The sequence below is a fragment of the Oculina patagonica genome, chromosome 7 (assembly GCF_052425735.1).
Source record: "Oculina patagonica isolate OP01 chromosome 7, crgOcupat, whole genome shotgun sequence".
Lineage (NCBI taxonomy): Eukaryota > Metazoa > Cnidaria > Anthozoa > Scleractinia > Oculinidae > Oculina > Oculina patagonica.
Window position 1 is genome coordinate 5,459,079 of NC_135764.1, and position 17,936 is coordinate 5,477,014.

Here is a 17,936-nt window from a genome sequence, read left to right on the forward strand (position 1 = left end):
AACTTTGCGAACGCCTGCTTTTTAAAGTTAATGTTTTACGGCCGGGATAAAACAGTAAGGGCCTGTTTACATGGAGGGAGGGTGCCCCGGCTAACCGAGTTACCCAGCTAGAAGGGATAAAACCTAGCCCGCCTTTACATGTAGAATTCACAGCCCTTCTACCCGAGATGAGACAGCGTCATTGAAGCGTGACACGGTGTGGGAAAACATTGTAGCACCAAATGATTGAAGAAAAATATGACTTTTTACTGAATAATCAAGGCTTTTCCTCTTCAAACCTATTTTAATTTGATGTGCAAGTTCTCAGAAATTTACTGCGTTCATTTTTGGCGAAATTCAATCGAAATTCAACAGTATTTGGCTATCAAATTGAAATTAAATCTGTTGTGTCGTGAATTAGGATAATCATTCCAACGAAAATTTCGAATTAATTAGCTGTTGCTCAAAGAAATATTTTCCAGCCGACCGATAAAACTAATTTTGATCAAATAGCACTGTTTGGGTCCAGAATATATACATGTTATGCCATTTACTTCAAATTTAGTTCAAAAACACGCGCGAAAACCTATCCCGGCAAGCCGGGATAGCTCGGTCATAACCGTTTACATGGCAAAACGCTGTCCCGCCTAGAAGGGTGCCCCGGGCAAGTAGACCGAGTGCCCCGGCAAGGCGGGTTACCCTTCTAGCATGTAAAGGCTTCAGTACGTTTTCTTAAGAAACGTATGAAAAGTTGGCTCGCCCAGGGTAGCTCAGTTAGCCGGGTAACTCGGTTAGCCGGGGCACCCGCCTTCCATGTAAACAGGCCCTAAAAGCGCTTCATAGCGGTGCTACAGAGCGGCGCGCCTCAGGCCCGCGCGAACGGAGTTCCTAACAAAGAAAATTTGGTAAATTCGTCGAGCTGAAAAATGCATGGTTGCGACTAAAATAAAATTACCCTTCCGACCGACCGTAATAAATAGTACATTTAATACATTACTTTACATTCCTTTACATCTAGCGTTACGCGCGTTGTTATGCTATGTTGTTTACAACATTTTTTGTAAACCACTGAAATAAACTTTGTTGCTTTCCCTTTGCACTTTTACTCAAAAAGCAAACTTTCCTAGCTCTATAAAGCTTCTTTATACTGCTACTTACTCAGTAATTTACAGCAAATGCTCCTTAACCGAGTGAAGGTTGAATGCCTTGTATCCTAGAGATCTTCCAAAATAACGCTTTAACGACGAACACGATCAGTTATAAAGTGTAGTTCAAGTTCCCATTTCGCTAAAGCGGGGTCAAAAAATACTGTCAAAAAAAGTTCCGTTTGTGGATTCTGACGTTGCTTATCAACCTCTAGCCAGTAAAAATCTGGTTCACTGGTTCAAATGATTTATGCGGCCAGTTTATTTATCTTATGAAATTTAATTGTCAGGATTCTTGTCAGATCGAATTCGTGTCAATTTATTGAATCAAGGAAGTAGACTGATCGCTATGAAAATCGATTTTTTACACGAATACATTTTATTTCCTCGAAGGATAAATTTTAACAAAGCCACGAGAATACCTAAAATTTAATTTAAAAATCTTCAATCGCTTGAAAAACCTTCTCGCTATTTGTGTTCCTTTGTAAAACAACGTTAGGGAATTCTTTTACGACCAAAAAAAAAACGCGGTGAGTCTCTGAACCATACTGGCAGAACATCTTCCCTCGGCCGAAAGATGTGCTCGAAATTGTCTGCGCAATAATTTCAAAATCATTTCGCTAGAGCGAGGTCAAAAAAATGTCAAAACGTTGCCCCGTTCCCAGAATCTGACGTTGCTTGTCAGTCCTTAAACAGTGAAAATCTAGTTTATTAATATTCGTGTCAATTTATTAAATCAAGGAAGTAGGCTGGTCGCTATGTTAATTGAATCTTCTTCCCCAATACATTTTATTTCCGCGTTGGATACATTTACGGTAAGCGAAGTCACAAGTATAACTAGGATTTAGTTTAAAAATCTTGACTCGCATAAAAAACCCTCTCGCAATTTCTACTGGTTTTTAAAAGAACGTTAGGGAATTCTTTTCCGACCGAAACACGCGGTGAGTCTTTGGTCAGGTTCCTCTTCTTTTATCCTTGGTGTTTTCGATTTTTTCGCTTATTTTTTCGGCACCATACTGGCAGAACATCGTCCCTCGGTCTGAAGATGTGCTTGAAATTGTTTGCGCAATAATTTCAAAATCCTTTTAATTTTGCTTACTTATATCCCATTTCGCTAGAACGAGGTCAAAAAACTGTCGAAACGTTGTCCCGGATTCTGATGTTACTTATTACTAGCCCTTAAACAGTGGAGATCTAGTTCATGAATTTAAAAAGAATCCATTTCTGCAGTCATTTTATTTGTCTTATGATAGGTAATTGTCAGGATTCTTGTCAGATCGAATTCTTTTATAGAATCAAGGAAGTAGACTGGTCGCTATGAAAATCCACTTTTTACCCTAATACATTTTATTTCCGCGAAGGATTCAATTTAATAAACTTGACTCGCATGAAAAACCCTCTCGTAATTTCTATCCGACGAATTCTAACACGCGGTGAGTCCTCGGTCGGCAGATTCCTCTTTTTTTATTTTTTCTGTTTTCCGCTTATATCTGTAAAAATCTTTTCCAGTAGAGTAACAAATCTCTGCTCGGGACCGTACCTACAGAACATCTTCCTAGGTCGACAGATGTGGTAGAGATTGTCTGCGAAAAAATTTCAACTCTATTTTTGTTTTGCCAACTATCCCATTTTGCTGAAGCGAGGTCAAAAAACTGTCAAAAAAATGCCCCGTTCCCGGATTCTGATGTTGCTCATCAGCCCTTAAACAGTAGAAATCTAGTTCATTAATTAAAAAGACTCCATTTCTGCAGTCATTTTATTTGTTTTCTGATACGTCATCAGAATTCTTGTCAGATCGGATTCATGTCAATTTATAGAATCAAGGAAGTAGACTGATCACTATGTAAATCGAATTTTTTCCCCAAATACATTTTATTTCCGCAAAGTTACCGTCACGACACGAAAAATGAATGTGTAAATTTACACATCAAGTTGCATTTATAGGCTCTTTTTTAGCTTTGCGAAAACAAGGAATTCTTACCTTTGATAAAGGAAGTTGATCCTTTGAGCCACGAACTTCAACGAATCCAAACGTGTCCTGCTCTTAGCCTGTGTACAGCCGTCCCGCTCCGCTCAAAAAAATCGCGGAGGGGTTTTTGAGCGGAGCGGGACGGCTGTACAGTGTACACAGGCTATCCTGCTCTAAACTCAAGCACCAAACAAAGCCGCGCCGGCGAAGCCGGCGACGTAACCTGAGTATCAGGCCTTCCTTTTCCCCCCTACCCCTTAGAAAAGCCTGATACTCAGGCTACCGGCGACGCGCAGCCCGACGGTATGCCGCCATCATTAAAGACTAGTACCCAGTCTTTACTCTTGCCGAAAGTGGAAAAAAGATTTTGAAACCATTGGAATGGACTTTTGAAAAAGAACATGTGACGTAGCATGACAGAGAACCGAGCTGTTTATAATGTTGTGTACTGTTATTGGTGGAGATAAGGAAAGCCACAGAAAACTGGGTGAAAAAAAACAATACACCTGAAATTTTAAGACGGATTCCGTTGAAAGTTCGAGCAATGAGTGCAAAAAATTTAATGACCAAAAATCTACTCATAGCACGGTAACATTTTGTATACTGTTTGAAACGTCTCACTGTGGGTCATTCCTCAAGTTGAATTGACCCCGCTAACATTCTAAAGCATTTTTGTCTCGAGAAATTGATGTCAAACCTGGTAGGAAAAGCTTAAAACGCGTGTTGTTTTGTTTTGAGCTGATGTAAAACGTCGGGGGATCAGCTTTGGAGCTAAAATTTGAACTGTTTTTAACTGTGACCATGCTAAGAAGACTTTTTGGTAACTTTATTTTTGCCTTTATTGGCTTTATTGCTCGAATGTTCGGCAGAAACCGTCTTAAATTGCCATGATTATCATGACGTTTTGTGAATTGTTTTATTCGTAGACTTCGTATGTGCTTCATTTCAGAAAAAACGTTTTTAAGGTGATTACTCAAAAAAAAAAAGTTTGACGACAGGTTTTTTATTTCAAACTTTCCAGGAATGTTCTCTACTTAGCACAGTTTCGAAAAAAAAAAAATAAAAAAGGTAGGTCACCGTGCTCGACTGCTCGAAAAAGAGATATAATGGGGCAATCTAACCGCAGTATGTCTGTTTTGGTACTAATCAAGCGCGTTATTTCATATGTCCACGTCAAATTTCGCGTTAGCTGAAAGCAGGCGCGTAGGGTGGGTTGGAGTGAGGGGTTCGAACGACCCCCTAAAAGTTTTGAAGTCGGAATTTTAGGGGGGGGGGGGGGGGAAAGGATAAAAAATGTCACACAAGACAATCAAAAGACTGTGACCGGTCGATTACACGGACGACTACCTTCCTTGCCAGAATTATCGGAGGAAGCTTCAACATTTTGGTACTATAATGAGGAGTTCTAATCTTTTGGATTGGTCAATTGATGTTCGTCTTGCTTTCCATTCTTGTCGTGGCGCCCGCGGCAATCAGACCTAGCGTTAGTTGGCTGGAAAAGCAAACATGCGCATTTGTCAGAAACCAAATTTTCTAGATGTCTAAATACACACACTCATTTCTGAACAATTCAGAATTTTTTTAGAAAGAAAATTACTTTCCAAAGAGCTAATATTGAAGGAAAATGCATCTCGCCTCAGAAATGATGTCAAAATGCAGAGATGGCACTTTAGATAACCTAGTCAACCCAAATTTACATGATGTCCTAGGGGGGGGGGGGGGGGGCATGCCCCCAGACCCCCTGGGGCTCACGCCTTCGCAACCTCGTTCCCAGGGTCTCGAACGAGGTTGACCGCCTTCGGCGCTCGTGTTTCGTGTTAACGCTTCCCGCCTCCGTCCGGCACAAAAAAATACCTCCAAAACTGGTAAAAGAACCCCCTTCAACAGAATCCACCCTACGGGCCTGGCAAGAAGCAAAGTTTTTGAAGTGGTACTTAAAAAAACTTGATGGATTGAAAGAATCGAGCATGAGAAACAATGTAATATATAACTTATGGAAAAAAATCACAAAAATCCAAACGACATCGAATCAAAATGGTCATTGGGTCATTTTTTCAAGGTTATAATTTGCGTCCTCGACTAACAGTTTTGTGCACACATTCCGCTGTATGTTTTTTTCCCGCCGTTGAATATATTTGAAATCGTCTAATTCAAAGCAGACATAAATTTGCACACCATAATTATGTAATGAAAAATATGGGTCGCCCACTACCTCTCGGAACGAGTTACAAGCTGTTTTTTCACTTTAACAACATCTTGAGGACCAATCAGTGTGGGCATAGAACAGGCAACCTTGGGTTAGGCTATGTATTAGCGTGGCGCTCATTATGCAGGAAGGCAGGGGAATGCAAGGAAAATCCAAATAAGAGATCCTTTGTGAAAAAATGTCGAGGTTTCTATAATGAGATGATTTCACCCCGACCAAACTCAATGCTTTTAAAAAAGGACAATGTCACGGGAACATCGCAGTTTTTGGTCTAAACTGTTCTGAAATTAGTGGTAGACAACTTGCTGACAGGAAAGTACTTTAAAACGCAATTCAGCGCATCCCAGACATTAAAAACATATTCAGAGGTTACATTTTATTTTGGTGGTGAAAAAATGTACGAAGCCAGTGTGCCCAAAGCATCAGTGACCCATTGACGCATCTCCCATGAAAAAAAAAATCAAAGGCAAATGAAGTGAGACCGTTTAATTATTGAACGCTTTTTTGGAAAAAAGCGAAGGACTTCATCGAATCACTATGAGGTTGCTTGAGGAGTCCCTGATCTATAATGAGATGATTTCACTAAGATCTACCTCGACGTACGCGTAACTCGGCACTAAAGCCGTAAAAGGTGGATTCCACTGTAGCATTGAGTGCGTTTACGTGCGCGTGAAAAAAAATTAGAGACAATGTATGAACAACTTGCGTACGCGTTTACGCAAGTCGTTCATACATTGTCTCTAATTTTGTTTACGCGAGTAAAAAGTAATGCGTCAGTGGAATATCTGCATATCTCAGACTAACTTGAAAGCGGCAAAAAAATAACATGGTATACTACTTCTGTCAGTTTTGTGTGTATTTGTTTATGTTGCTTTAGATTTCCTGCTGTACTGAAACACTTGCCACACTGTGTGCATGGAAATGGTTTCTCTCCTGTGTGTGTTCGCTTATGTCGCTGGAGATTTCCTGCATGGCTAAAGCACTTGCCACACTGTTCGCACGGAAATGGCTTCTCTCCTGTGTGTATTCGTTCATGTTCCTTGAGATGTCCTGCCATGCTGAAGCACTTGCCACACTGTTTGCAGTTATATTGTTTCTCTCCTGTGTGTGTTCGTTTATGCCGCTGAAGATTTGCTGCCTGGCTAAAACACTTGCCACATTGTTCGCACGTAAATGGCTTGTTTCCTGTGTGTATTCGTTTATGTTCCTTGAGATGTCCTGCTTGGCTGAAGCACTTGCCACACTGTTCGCAGCTAAATGGTTTCTCTCCCGTGTGTGCGCGCTTATGCCGCTGGAGATGCCCTGTTTGGCTAAAGGACTTGCCACACTGTTCGCATGTATGAGAATTCTTTCCCTTGTGCAGGTCTTCTTGTTGCTGGAGTTGGTTCATTTGGTTAAGTGACTTGTTTCCCCAAGTTTTCCCACCAGGCATCATACGATAGTGAATACTTTCGCTGTAACGAAATGGAAATGGTATTTGGTAATTATAATACTTCTCAAACTCATAAATAATGAATTTATTAAATACACTTAAAACAACGGAAATCATAACAGTGTAGGCGGTTTGGATATCAGGTCTTAATTGGCATAGATTTTTTACAACAATATAGGCCATTTTCAAAAATGCCATAATACTCTTTGTTGTCCCTCCAACATTTTTGCATAAGCATTGCTTTCAATTTCTCATGGGACAGCAAGAAAATTTGAAAACAATGCTTATGCAAAATTTTGGAGGGACAACAAAGAGTATTATGGTATTTTTGAGGTTACTGGCCTATTTCTCCGTTCACTCAACGGTTTTTGTTAAGATTTAGAAGATATATCAAACACTAGAGACATTGTTTCATGGACTATTCAAACTGTTCAAATTTCGTAAAAAATACTCCGCTGCGCATCGTATATAAAACTCTCTTCTCGGTGTTTGGATATCTTGATGAAACACTGTTGTTAAAGCAAAACCAGGTCAACCATAAAAACTGCTTCTGTTTGTGACTACCCTGGGTGCCAGATGTTTTTTTTTTCGGCGAAGCTATGCATTTTCTCCTCTCACACATAGCGGCTTCACCGCAACAAAAAGGAAAATAAATTCTCTGGCAAGCAGGGTAATTTGTTAGCGGCAAAGATATGCACTAAATGAACTGACTTTTGTTCAAAACCAACAATGCAGTTATCACCCATTGATGACATGAATGTGCATATTGGTTTGGAATGATATGGGATAAAGAGGAGAGAACTGCTACAGAAAGGGGCGGGAGGGGGGAGAACAGGGGGAAAATACGGGTGGACAAACTTACGGGATATGGACCCAAACCTAGTGGAATAATAAATCCCTTATTTGATACGATCAAACATTTTGCTCATTGCTCCCAAAATTTCTACTCGTGTTATATGTTAAACCATCTAATAAGGTGTTTATACACTGTACACAATTGATACAGAATAAACAGTGTATAAAAAATTCGAATTAATAAGTTGACACTGGCTAAAAATATTGTTTTTGGACATTTGGGCCACTACTGTTGCCTTCTTCAGCAAGATAAAGTAGTGGCCAAAACGTCCAAAAACAATATTTTTAGCCAGTGTCAACTTATTAATTCGAGTTTTTTAACATGCCTGGCTACAACCCGAACAGTTTTAAACAGTGCATGTCAAGAGTCAGTCCCCAACACTCAGAAATATTTTATAAGTCCAAAACTAGGTCACTTCTAGGCAACTTTGTCGCTGCAGCACCCCAGCGGTAAGAAACTTTTTGTTTAAGACTTTTATCTGTGCCTGGATCGAGCTGCCTTTGCTGTACAACGTTCATCTTGAGCATTAAACAGTGCTATAACAAAACAAAGGCCAGAAGAGCACTCAGTTCTTCGAGAGATGCTGTAGGATTACAGGGGGCTGCATGAGCAAATCCCTCCATCTTTTTTTTTTTTTTGACATTCATGTCACAATGCCAGATCCAGTCCTACTCTGTCTAATGCAAATTAACCTGGAGGAGGACAGGGGCTGGAGCCTGGGAGAAAAGGGACGGGAAGCAGGAGAAGGGAGAGATTCCTAAGGTGGCCTGAACCAAGAGAAAAGGAATAAAATTTTGCAACATTCGTTATATTTCGCAGGAGGTTCAGACTCTCCTGTCACACTCCACTATGTAAGCCCAGAGCTTACAAAAAGCATTTGACAGTTTGTGTGGCAGGAAATTTTGAGTAAAAGGTGCACACCAGTACTTAATACTATTATACTTTTGTTCAATCCAACCTGTAACCAACAATGCAGTACATCACCCATGGTGACATGAACATGACATATTGGTTGGAAAGATCAATTTAATAAATATAAAGGTAAGAACAAAGCGAAGGAAAAAATAAGATGTTAGCTGACGAAAGTAGACTCACTAAAAGAGAAGAGAACACCATTCATTGTGCCTTACCATATTAGGGTGGTGGATCCCTTTAATTATCACATAGAGAAATTTGACCGTTTTAATACTTGATATGTTCATTTCTACTATTCATCATTTCGTTTTCTTCCGTTAACTTTGTACCTTTATCCTCACACAAAACACCATTTGCATTGATACGTGACAATGGAAATCAAAACACCCGCGGAAACGTTTCCTAGATTTCCATCAATCAAACTTTGAAGGGGTTTTCAACAACTTTACACGCACACAATCATGAAAGTGAACTGGCGATAAATAAATTTTATTCTGTGGCCGAAATCCTTAAACTGTTTTCAACAGGTGCAGATTAAACCCTGTTGTCAAAAAGGGCTTTTTCTTACTAAACCGCCAGAATAAACACCATAAAAAGAAAAGGTACAGCGTACAAAATTTTATGTTCAGCAAGCCGTCAAATTTATTGCAGCATTCAGTCTGGTACTGTCACCTTTGTATAAAATAATTTTTTCATAAATTAAGACAGTGTTTCATTGTGATATCCAAACATCGAGAAGAGAGTATTTTTCAAGAAATTTGTGGTGTTTAAAAACATGACTTGAGTGTTTGATATATCTACTTAATCGAAACAAAAACTAGAGTAAACAGAAAAATAAAATCATAAAAATATCCAAACCTCCTTCACGATTATGATTTTCTTTGTTTTAAATTGATGAATTATTGATAAATTTGAGAAGGTAAAGTAAAAAAAAATCTGTGTAATAAAGTTAAATATGGCGAAATTTCTGGAGTCTTCTGTCGGCATAAAATTTATTTATCGCCGTTTTCACCGTCATGATCGCTCGTGCGAAACGTCATTTCAAACAAGTTTTTCATTGACGAAAATCTTGGAAACGTTTAAATTTCGGCGAGTGTTTTCATTTCTTTCGTCGAGTATCAATGCAAACTGTGGTAGATAACGAGAAATATTCAGTGTTTCGACTCCCCATTGCAGTAATTCTTAAGAGAGAGTCTTGCTCGCTTTATTGCAATATATTGCAGTTGATATAGTAAACGTACATCAATATGAGATGTTATGGTCGTTAGTGAAACGACTCGTAGCCGAAACGATCGAGCGAAAGACTCAACTCGAAGGCAAAACTAAGCCTTAGTTTTATCATATTTCATCACACGTGAAATGTGTAAATTTACACATTAAGCTGCTGCATTTAGCTCTATATTTAGCTTTTAGGAAACAAGTTTTTCTTACCTTTAACAAAAGAAGTTGAACCTTTGTGCCATGAACTTCAATAACAAAGCCGGCGAGGCCGCCATTATCAACACTCTAGTACCCAGTCTTTTCTCTTGCCGAATAGAAACGGACAAAAATGAAATAAGTATTCGAGTCCGGTTGAAATGGACTTGTGGAAAAGAACTGACGACGTAACACTAAAGGGAACCGAGTAGTGTCTTTGATTGCTTGTTACTCAGTTACGAGTGTAGATAAGATAAGCAACAGAAAACTGGGTGAAAAATGATAGACCTAAAATTTTAAATTGCCATGGTTATCACAAAGTTTTGTGAATATTGTTTTATTTGTATCCCTTAGTTTATACTTCATAATATTTCAGAAATACAGCATTTTTAAATCCACAGTATCAGGGATGGACATGTTTCCAAATTGTCACAGAAAAAAATAGTTTTTTTAAGAAGGGGAAAAAGTTGGACAGAATCAACTTGGCCCTATTGATATGATTTGAAAAAGAACAACCGCAACTATATGTTCCAAGAACAAGGTAATAAATCACGGCTAAGTGAATTTTATGTTATCAAATTTTGTCAAATATTCGCTATCTCTACAAAACTAAATGTTTGCAAAGCAATTAATTCTATGATTCTAGATGACAAAATCATAGCTTCATTGCAGCCAAAGTTACAAGCAGACAGTATTAACTTTGAAACCTGTTCCGCCAGACCATGTAATACTGACAGTAGAACCCTGGTAACTTGAACTCGGATAACTCGAACAACCCCGCTAACTCGAACTACCGTAAAAACTCGTGTATAAGCCGCTCTTTTTTGCCGATTTTTTGGGCTCAAATCGTGGGTGCGGCTTTCTCGAGACTTTATTTTTTTACAGGGTTCTGGAGGAGGGGGGGCGGCGGGGGGGCCAAATAATTTCATAAACCCCCTCTCCCCTTTTCCTTTTGCGCATAAAATAATCAATTTATCTCCACAAAAAAAAAAAAAAATTTCAAAAACCCAGAGAGGGTTAACTGCCATTTCCCTTGGATTTAACCCCACTTTTCAGTTATTTTTACTCGGTTAACTCAAACTCGGATAACTCGAAAACCCCGCTAACTCGAACTAAATTTCGTTTCCCTTGAACAAAATTTGGGTCAAATTTACCCTGATAACTCGAATTCCGGTTCTTGCAACTTGGCATGGTTGCCCATTGATTAGAGCAATGAACAGATCACGTATTTTACAACCATTTTCCACTCTTATCATAAGAATGTATGGTCTTGTTAGAGTTTCTGACAAGTTAAGTTCAATTTGCACTGTACCGTATACTGAAGTGCTGAAAAATCAGTTAACTATCAATTATTAACTTGGCAAATTAAATATGCAATCGACCCCGATAACTCAAAACCCTGGTAACTCAAACTGTTTTACGTTTCCCTTCAGAGTTCGAGTTACCGGGGTTCTACTGTATTTTCAAAAACCCATGTATCGCAATCCATTTCAATCTTCGTCACATTTGGCCATCCATGCATTTTTTTTTACTTATTTTATTTATTTCTGTGATGTCCTGGAAAATATTTTCAGAAGATTATCACTAATTTACACTTTTTCACTTATTTCTGTATTATAAAGTATAATAATCATTAATCTTCACACATTCCGAGTTCATGTGAAGTCATTTAGTACAGTCAATAATGAATGTTAGTAGAAACACAGCAGTGTTCTGTTAAAAATCTGCAAATCTGCACATATTTGTTGGCAGCTTTTGGCACAGTAGAAACTCAGCCATGTTGACTATTGGAAATCTGCAAATCGGCACCACTGACTGTACTATTGGCTCAGAGCAAAGCCTTGGCTTATAGTCTTACTGTTAATTACAAAAAATCAAGACAAACAATTGCCACTGAAAAGCTGCTAGAAAGCTTGATGCTACTGATGCACTATCATGTAAAATAGTCCTCAAAGCTCTACCAATTTCATATGATTATCATAGTGTTCAACAAGCAAAGCCTGAGTACTTAATTCTTCCTGACAAATCCAACAGATGTATGTTTCAACCTGGTCAGTTGAACTGGGAACCTGTAAAGAGGATGTATCTGCAAGAGAATTGCTGTCACACTCAGAGACTGACGCTGAATGGCAGTGTGTTAACTTTTGTGTCCTTAGCTTGCCAGGCTTCTCTCCTGTGTGGATACGTTTATGACGCTGTAGGCTGTCTGCTTGACTGAAGCACTTGCCACAATGTTTACAAGTAAATGGATTTCCTCTTGTATGCAATATTTGATGACGGCGAAGACTTCTCAAATGGTAGTAACACTTACCACATTCTTTGCATTTAAAAAGTGACTTCTTTCCTGTGCATATTTTCTTGTGATGTTTAAAATTTGAGGTTCTGTTAAAACACTTGCCACATTCTTTGCAGGTAAGTGACTGCTCTCTTATGTGTATTTTTTCGTGTTCTCCAAGACAGCGTGCTCGGTTAAAACGCTTGCCACATTGCTTACACTCAAATGGTTTCTCTCCTGTGTGTATTTTTTCATGTTGATTGAGATTTTGTGCTTGAGTGAAACACTTGCCACACTGCTTACATGCAAATGGCTTCTCTCCTGAGTGTAACCTTTCATGTGCCTTGACATTTTCCGCAAAGCGGAAACACTTGCCACACTGTTTACATGTGAATGGTTTCTCTCCTGTGTGTATTCTTTGATGCCGCAGGAGATGTCCATTTTGACTGAAACACTTGCCACACTGTTTGCAGGTAAATGCCTTCTCTCCTGCGTGGATTCGTTTATGTTCTCTAAGATGCCCTGGTGTGGCGAAGCACTTGCCACAATGTTGGCATATACATGAATTTACTTTGTACTGCTTTCCTTGTTGCTGGACTTGGTTCAATTGGATAATTTTAAATGTTTTGTTATCTGTGGCATTCTCATCACGAATCATCACATAGTGAATAGCTCGGTGTGAGACAGCTAAGTTTCCTGTAAGTTACAATATGGAAACAGTATTTAGTAACAAAGACCTGGCCACAGTGACCCCAAAATGAAATTTTACACTTACATGTAGAAGGTTTGCAGCACTCCCCTTTGTTACTTAAAGGTCAAATAAACAGAAATTTCAAAATGCCATTTTAACCAACCAAACACTAAAACTATCCATTATTGAGTGAAATATTTAAAACAAATCTTGCTTTTTGAGCTTCAAAGTGTGGATTACAGCGAAAATATGAAGATTTCTGAAGGCCTTACGAAAAAGTTTTAGAATGACTGTGCACTAAAATGGCAGGAATGGAACGAGTTTGTGATATTGGTGTTTTTGAAGACGACTACAGACCAAGTCCACAGTCTCCGACAATTTTTTCAAGCACTGTTGGAATATGAAGGCCTTAAAAAAGCTATTTCACCTTGCAATATCTCTGCGATACAATGTCTGATTGCTTTGAAACTTTGGGATATGTTTACTTGGCTCTTAATAAACACATGGGTTGCCGGCTTATTTTGACAACCCTGTAGTGTATAAGGGAAGTTTAAGGGAGGGAGTGGGTAAGAGGGGGGAGGGTAAGCAAGAAATGTGCTGTGTAAGTGGTCCTGTATTCTGTAGTTTAGACTCAATTCACAAAATAGCTTAAAGAGAGAGGAATCATTTAGGTAGGGGAAGGAACCAACAGAAGGGTCCTTAGGCTGTGAGCTGGATCTCCATTATTAACCCACCACCCCCAATAAGAGAGCTTGCTTGCTGGAAGCTCATCCCCTTTTTATACCGCAATAGCGAAGCACGTGAGTGATGTCCTGACTCAGACAATACAAGATTCAAACAAACAAACCAGAATGGCAGACGATTTTCCTAAAACACTTTCTAACACAGCCGGTGTTCTTAAAACAATGTTCTGTAATAACACTGTTGTTCGCCTAGATTCTCTCTATTTTTGCTCAGAACATGCTGACATTGTCTGAGCCTCATGGGGCTGGGGCAGATCCAGGGTTTTCTAAGGAGGGGGAGCACCACTAAGGAATGGCATAACTGACTGGTGACGTAAACAAATGGAAAGATTTCCGCAGAGCACCCTACATTAATTATGCATACAAATATTCCATATAATCCTTCACACACGAACGGCAGTCATGAACAGAATGAGAGTTACAAAATTGTATGCATAATTAATGTAGGGTACTCTGCGGAAATCTTGCCAAACAAATTTCAAAAGTGAATACGAAGCCACAGGTCATCTCAGGGAGGGGTGTGCACCCCCTGCACCCTCCCTCAAGATCCGTCACTGGCACGTGGGGTTTTAATCATTTGCATTTTATTTTCAAACCTCGCGCGCTTCGTTATTCCCACATTCTTAACGTAAGACTATTTTCACTCAATGAATACACGTAAAAACTGACAACGTGAAGGGTGATAAGAGAAAAAGGGAAGGACACGCGTTGGTTGACCGCTAAGAGCAAAACAACGGAGCGGAAAGGGATCAACATGATCCCATAAAAAAGCTAAGAAAAACGTAAAGCGCAGCTCGCACGCGGGGCGGGGGGGAGCATCGCAAGTCGATCGTCTACCTTCGTCAAGTCAAAACTATCTGTGTACACTTTCCGATTCGCGCACATTCCTTTAACAAGTAGAGTGTAAGCCTGGCTATTTTGATAACGGGTGCTTGTAATCTCACCTTTGAGTATCGACTGATATTTTGCAGCTTCATTTGTCTGCAAATCAAAACCTTCCGCACACACCTCCGCCATGATGAACACACACTAGTACCCAGTCTGTAGCTGAACCAAACAAATCGCAAGCCGTGTGGTGTTGTGGTAACGAGGTGTCTCCACAGGTGACATTTTTGTTGCGTGACAGCCTGAATAAAAGAGTTTGTATGGGAAAGTCACGATCTACGATCATTCATGTACAACTGTATAGCGGTTTGAACTGTGGAACAGAAATTTAAAAAACCCCGACTTGCTTCTGGTCACCTGTGGTGTTTTGGTACCGTACCCTGGGTGCCAGAGGCTTTTCTTGCCCGGCTTCTGGTGTCAGTCATGTCTCTATTGTGACCTGTGCTCATGGAGATGGCCTTCGGCCGCCAAAGAGTATTCCACCAAGAGTAATCTGCCACTTTGGCCCGGGGGGGGGGGCACTCCCAACATGAGCTATATAGGTATGTGCCGCTGTGAAGGGTATGGTTTTCAAGCAGTTTAGTATGGGATAGGGTATAGAAATCAGAGAGTTTTGGTCTAGAAAAGGGTAGCATGCGGGAAACCGATCGACGGTGACAAATACAGTCCAGAAATCGGAAGAGAAGAGGCTTTCCTAAACGTAAATAAAATCATCGTGGCATCGTTGTTCACAGATGGTTTTCCATTAAAACACCGATAATGATACAGTTCTAACAAAATGCAAGTCTGGGATAGGGTAGGGATTTTCAGTGTCTAGTCTAGTATAGGGTTGCAAAAATCAGCTGAACATGGTCTGGTATAGGGTAAGGGCTTCAAATTCCCAGCGGCACACCCTCACCCAAAAATATACCGGGATGCCCCCCCCCCCCCCCCCGGCACTTTGGTACCCAGGGTAGGGTTTTGGGGCTGTTTCAAAGTGATTCAGGGAGTTGAAATCATTTCACTCCTTCCCTCTGAGAAAAATTAATTATCTATAAACTGCACAAGTCAAATTTATGCTGGGTCAATCAGGCCAAGTTTAAAATAAATGTCTGGGGGTTAAATCCAGAAAATATTGCATCAGTTAAAGCTTTGTATCAGTAAAAACTGCATATCACACAAAATATGTAGCTTGTGCATAGGATTTTGGGACGGGCGAGCTGCAAGAAGGAATCTGACAGCTCTCCCCCTCCCTCCATTTTTACCTTACTCTGTTGCTTACGATGTAGTGAAAACTACATGTAAATAATTTGACGGAATCACAAGCAGAAAGGAAGCACTCAGAGGATGTGAGAAGTAGCATTGTGATTGGTTTGTTCTTCTGCTTCTGCTGGTAACTCCAACAATCTAGTTTTTAATGGATTGTAAGTGGCAGAGTCATAAGTGGACTCGGAAGAAAATGGAAACAAAAATTCCTGATTTTACTGACTCGGATTTCATTGAGCTTACCATTCAGCTTACAACTTCAATAATTTTTATTTTCAGCTGTACGGTATAGGTGCTTTTAGGACTCTGCTTACAACTCCTACTTCGTTGCTAAATAAATACACCCTTAACGATTGGGCGCTCACCAGCCATACTGAAGGTATTGCACAAAATGGGGTTTCATGTCAAACTTCAGTTGTCCACTAATTACATAGTAATGGTTGGAAGACTCTCTGGTGTGACTAATAATTTGTTCAGCTGATAATTGCCATGCAAGGATTACAATGGTCAAAAGTTTGTTGATGAAACCCTACTGTGTGGCTACTAGTATTTAAACTGGGGTTATTCACAAAGCAGTACTTTCATGTGTTATTTTTTTTTTATTTTTGAATATTTTACTGCAACAACGTTTTCCCTTGTTCCTTGGGCACTGACTTAAAAATTGAATATAAACTTGGATGAATTTACACTCGTTTCTTCTTCCATAAAGAGCGATTTATACCAGTTTGACCCTTTGGTCGCCTATTGAGCCACCGATTTCTTCCTGCTTTACCAATAACTCTATTTTTGTGATCAATGTTAGATACCCTCCCTAAAGAAGCCAGACAATCTAGTGGTATGTCTTTCTCTTCCTTTGAAGGTAGTCGCAACCTAGCTGTGGTTTCAGTCTTGTTTAGAATCTGTGCACAAGTACCAGCTGCTCGTACAAGCTGCGCACCTTTTCCTGGCTGTAGCTCGACATTGTAAACTAAGGTACCAATGGGCAGATGCGCCAAGGGGTAGGCATCCCCGGGTTTCATCCTAGCAATTGATTCAGGCTTTCCTCTACAGGCTGTGACAACATCGCCAACTTTCATTTCATGTGGAGCTGTGATGATTTTCATTTTGTTGCTTCCATCACCTGCCACCAGAGCAATTCGCCCTGAGCGGCAAGGGTCGTAACCTATATGCAGGACTTTATCCCTGACCTTTTTTGGTTCTTCGTTCTCTTCAAGTGCAGGGGCTCTAACAAAGTCAATGATACGGTAGGTCTGCGAGTGACCCCCACCCTTATGCCGTATGGCAATCCGTCCAGTTTCAGGATCTCTTCCCGATTTCTTTTGGTTACGTTTTACAGAACCATCCTTGAGATAGCCTGGTACTGGAATGTTTGGCATGCTGCGAGGTACCCTAATGAATGAATAGTGTGTCCTTCCTTCAGACACCAAACTTGTTGAAAATGCTCTAAGATACAACCCTGAGAAAGGCAGAACACCATGCCTTGAACAAGTAAGAGTGTGCTGGACAACACATTTACTCAGGTTTGCTGCTGAAACAAGGTGTTTCCACATGTTGAGATACGAGCTAAGCTAAATCACCAATGAATGTTGCTTTCTAGTGACAAAAACTGAATCAGCATGTCTGAAAATAAAAAAATGGATAAAAACAAATCAGTCAATTATATAAACTAGTACAGGTAGTAGTAGTACAGTTAACAATAATTGGTTCTAATAACTAAATATCATGCGATTTCTAAACCTGTGGCCCTAGAGCTTTCCTAGAAAATTTAAAATCAAAAGTTTATCTGATTGAACTTTGCATTCTGTTCAGAATTATCCATACACTGTGCATGAATTGCATCAAAGAGCTGCTTTTTTGAATTTGAAGTTCGCCAGCTTTCATAACCAGTTCCCTCTACTAAGCTATGATAGCATAACAAATTCTTAATCTCCTCAGTGTAAAATAAACCCATGACCTCTGAACCACCTCTACTTAAATATCATTTGCGATTGAACCGCCCTTTATACGGATTTTGCATGTTAACCATGTTTATATGCAGTACCAATGTGGCAGGATACTCCGAGTTATTTTCAGCACCAATTAAATAAGCATCCACCTTACAGAAGCCGTTAAAATTATACGAAAACTCACCGGTAGCAAGGACACATCTCCTCGCGGCTTTTCAAAATGGCGTCCCACT

At 39.8% G+C, this 17,936-nt stretch overlaps 3 protein-coding genes across 4 annotated transcripts in view; all 3 read right to left on the bottom strand.

Moving 5' to 3' along the window:
• LOC144661117 (contactin-associated protein-like 2) overlaps window positions 1-1,321 on the bottom strand; it is a 4,183-nt gene extending 2,862 nt beyond the window's left edge. Inside the window, exon 1 of the mRNA XM_078521826.1 lies at window positions 1,138-1,321. The gene's annotated coding sequence lies outside the window, so the exon portion shown is untranslated. The remainder of the gene's footprint in view (window positions 1-1,137) is intronic.
• Window positions 1,322-5,768: 4,447 nt separating this feature from the next.
• LOC144661137 (uncharacterized) lies at window positions 5,769-14,646 on the bottom strand. The gene is made up of 4 exons (XM_078521843.1): window positions 14,572-14,646; window positions 11,880-12,889; window positions 7,594-7,610; window positions 5,769-6,753 (listed from the first exon to the last, which is right to left on the bottom strand). The coding sequence occupies exons 1-4, from the start codon at window positions 14,642-14,644 to the stop codon at window positions 6,099-6,101; spliced, it is 1,755 nt and encodes a 584-aa protein (XP_078377969.1). The 5' UTR covers window positions 14,645-14,646; the 3' UTR covers window positions 5,769-6,098.
• A 1,307-nt stretch (window positions 14,647-15,953) lies between these two features.
• LOC144660369 (large ribosomal subunit protein uL2m-like) lies at window positions 15,954-17,931 on the bottom strand. 2 transcript variants are annotated; one of them, XM_078520972.1, is made up of 2 exons: window positions 17,888-17,931; window positions 15,954-17,377 (listed from the first exon to the last, which is right to left on the bottom strand). In XM_078520972.1, exon 2 carries the CDS (start codon window positions 17,305-17,307, stop codon window positions 16,441-16,443), a length of 867 nt encoding a protein of 288 aa, XP_078377098.1. In that variant the 5' UTR covers window positions 17,308-17,377; window positions 17,888-17,931; the 3' UTR covers window positions 15,954-16,440. The 2 variants fall into 2 exon arrangements, with proteins under 2 accessions (XP_078377098.1, XP_078377099.1); XM_078520973.1 differs by having other exon boundaries at window positions 15,954-17,375; window positions 17,894-17,922.
• Window positions 17,932-17,936: the final 5 nt, after the last annotated feature.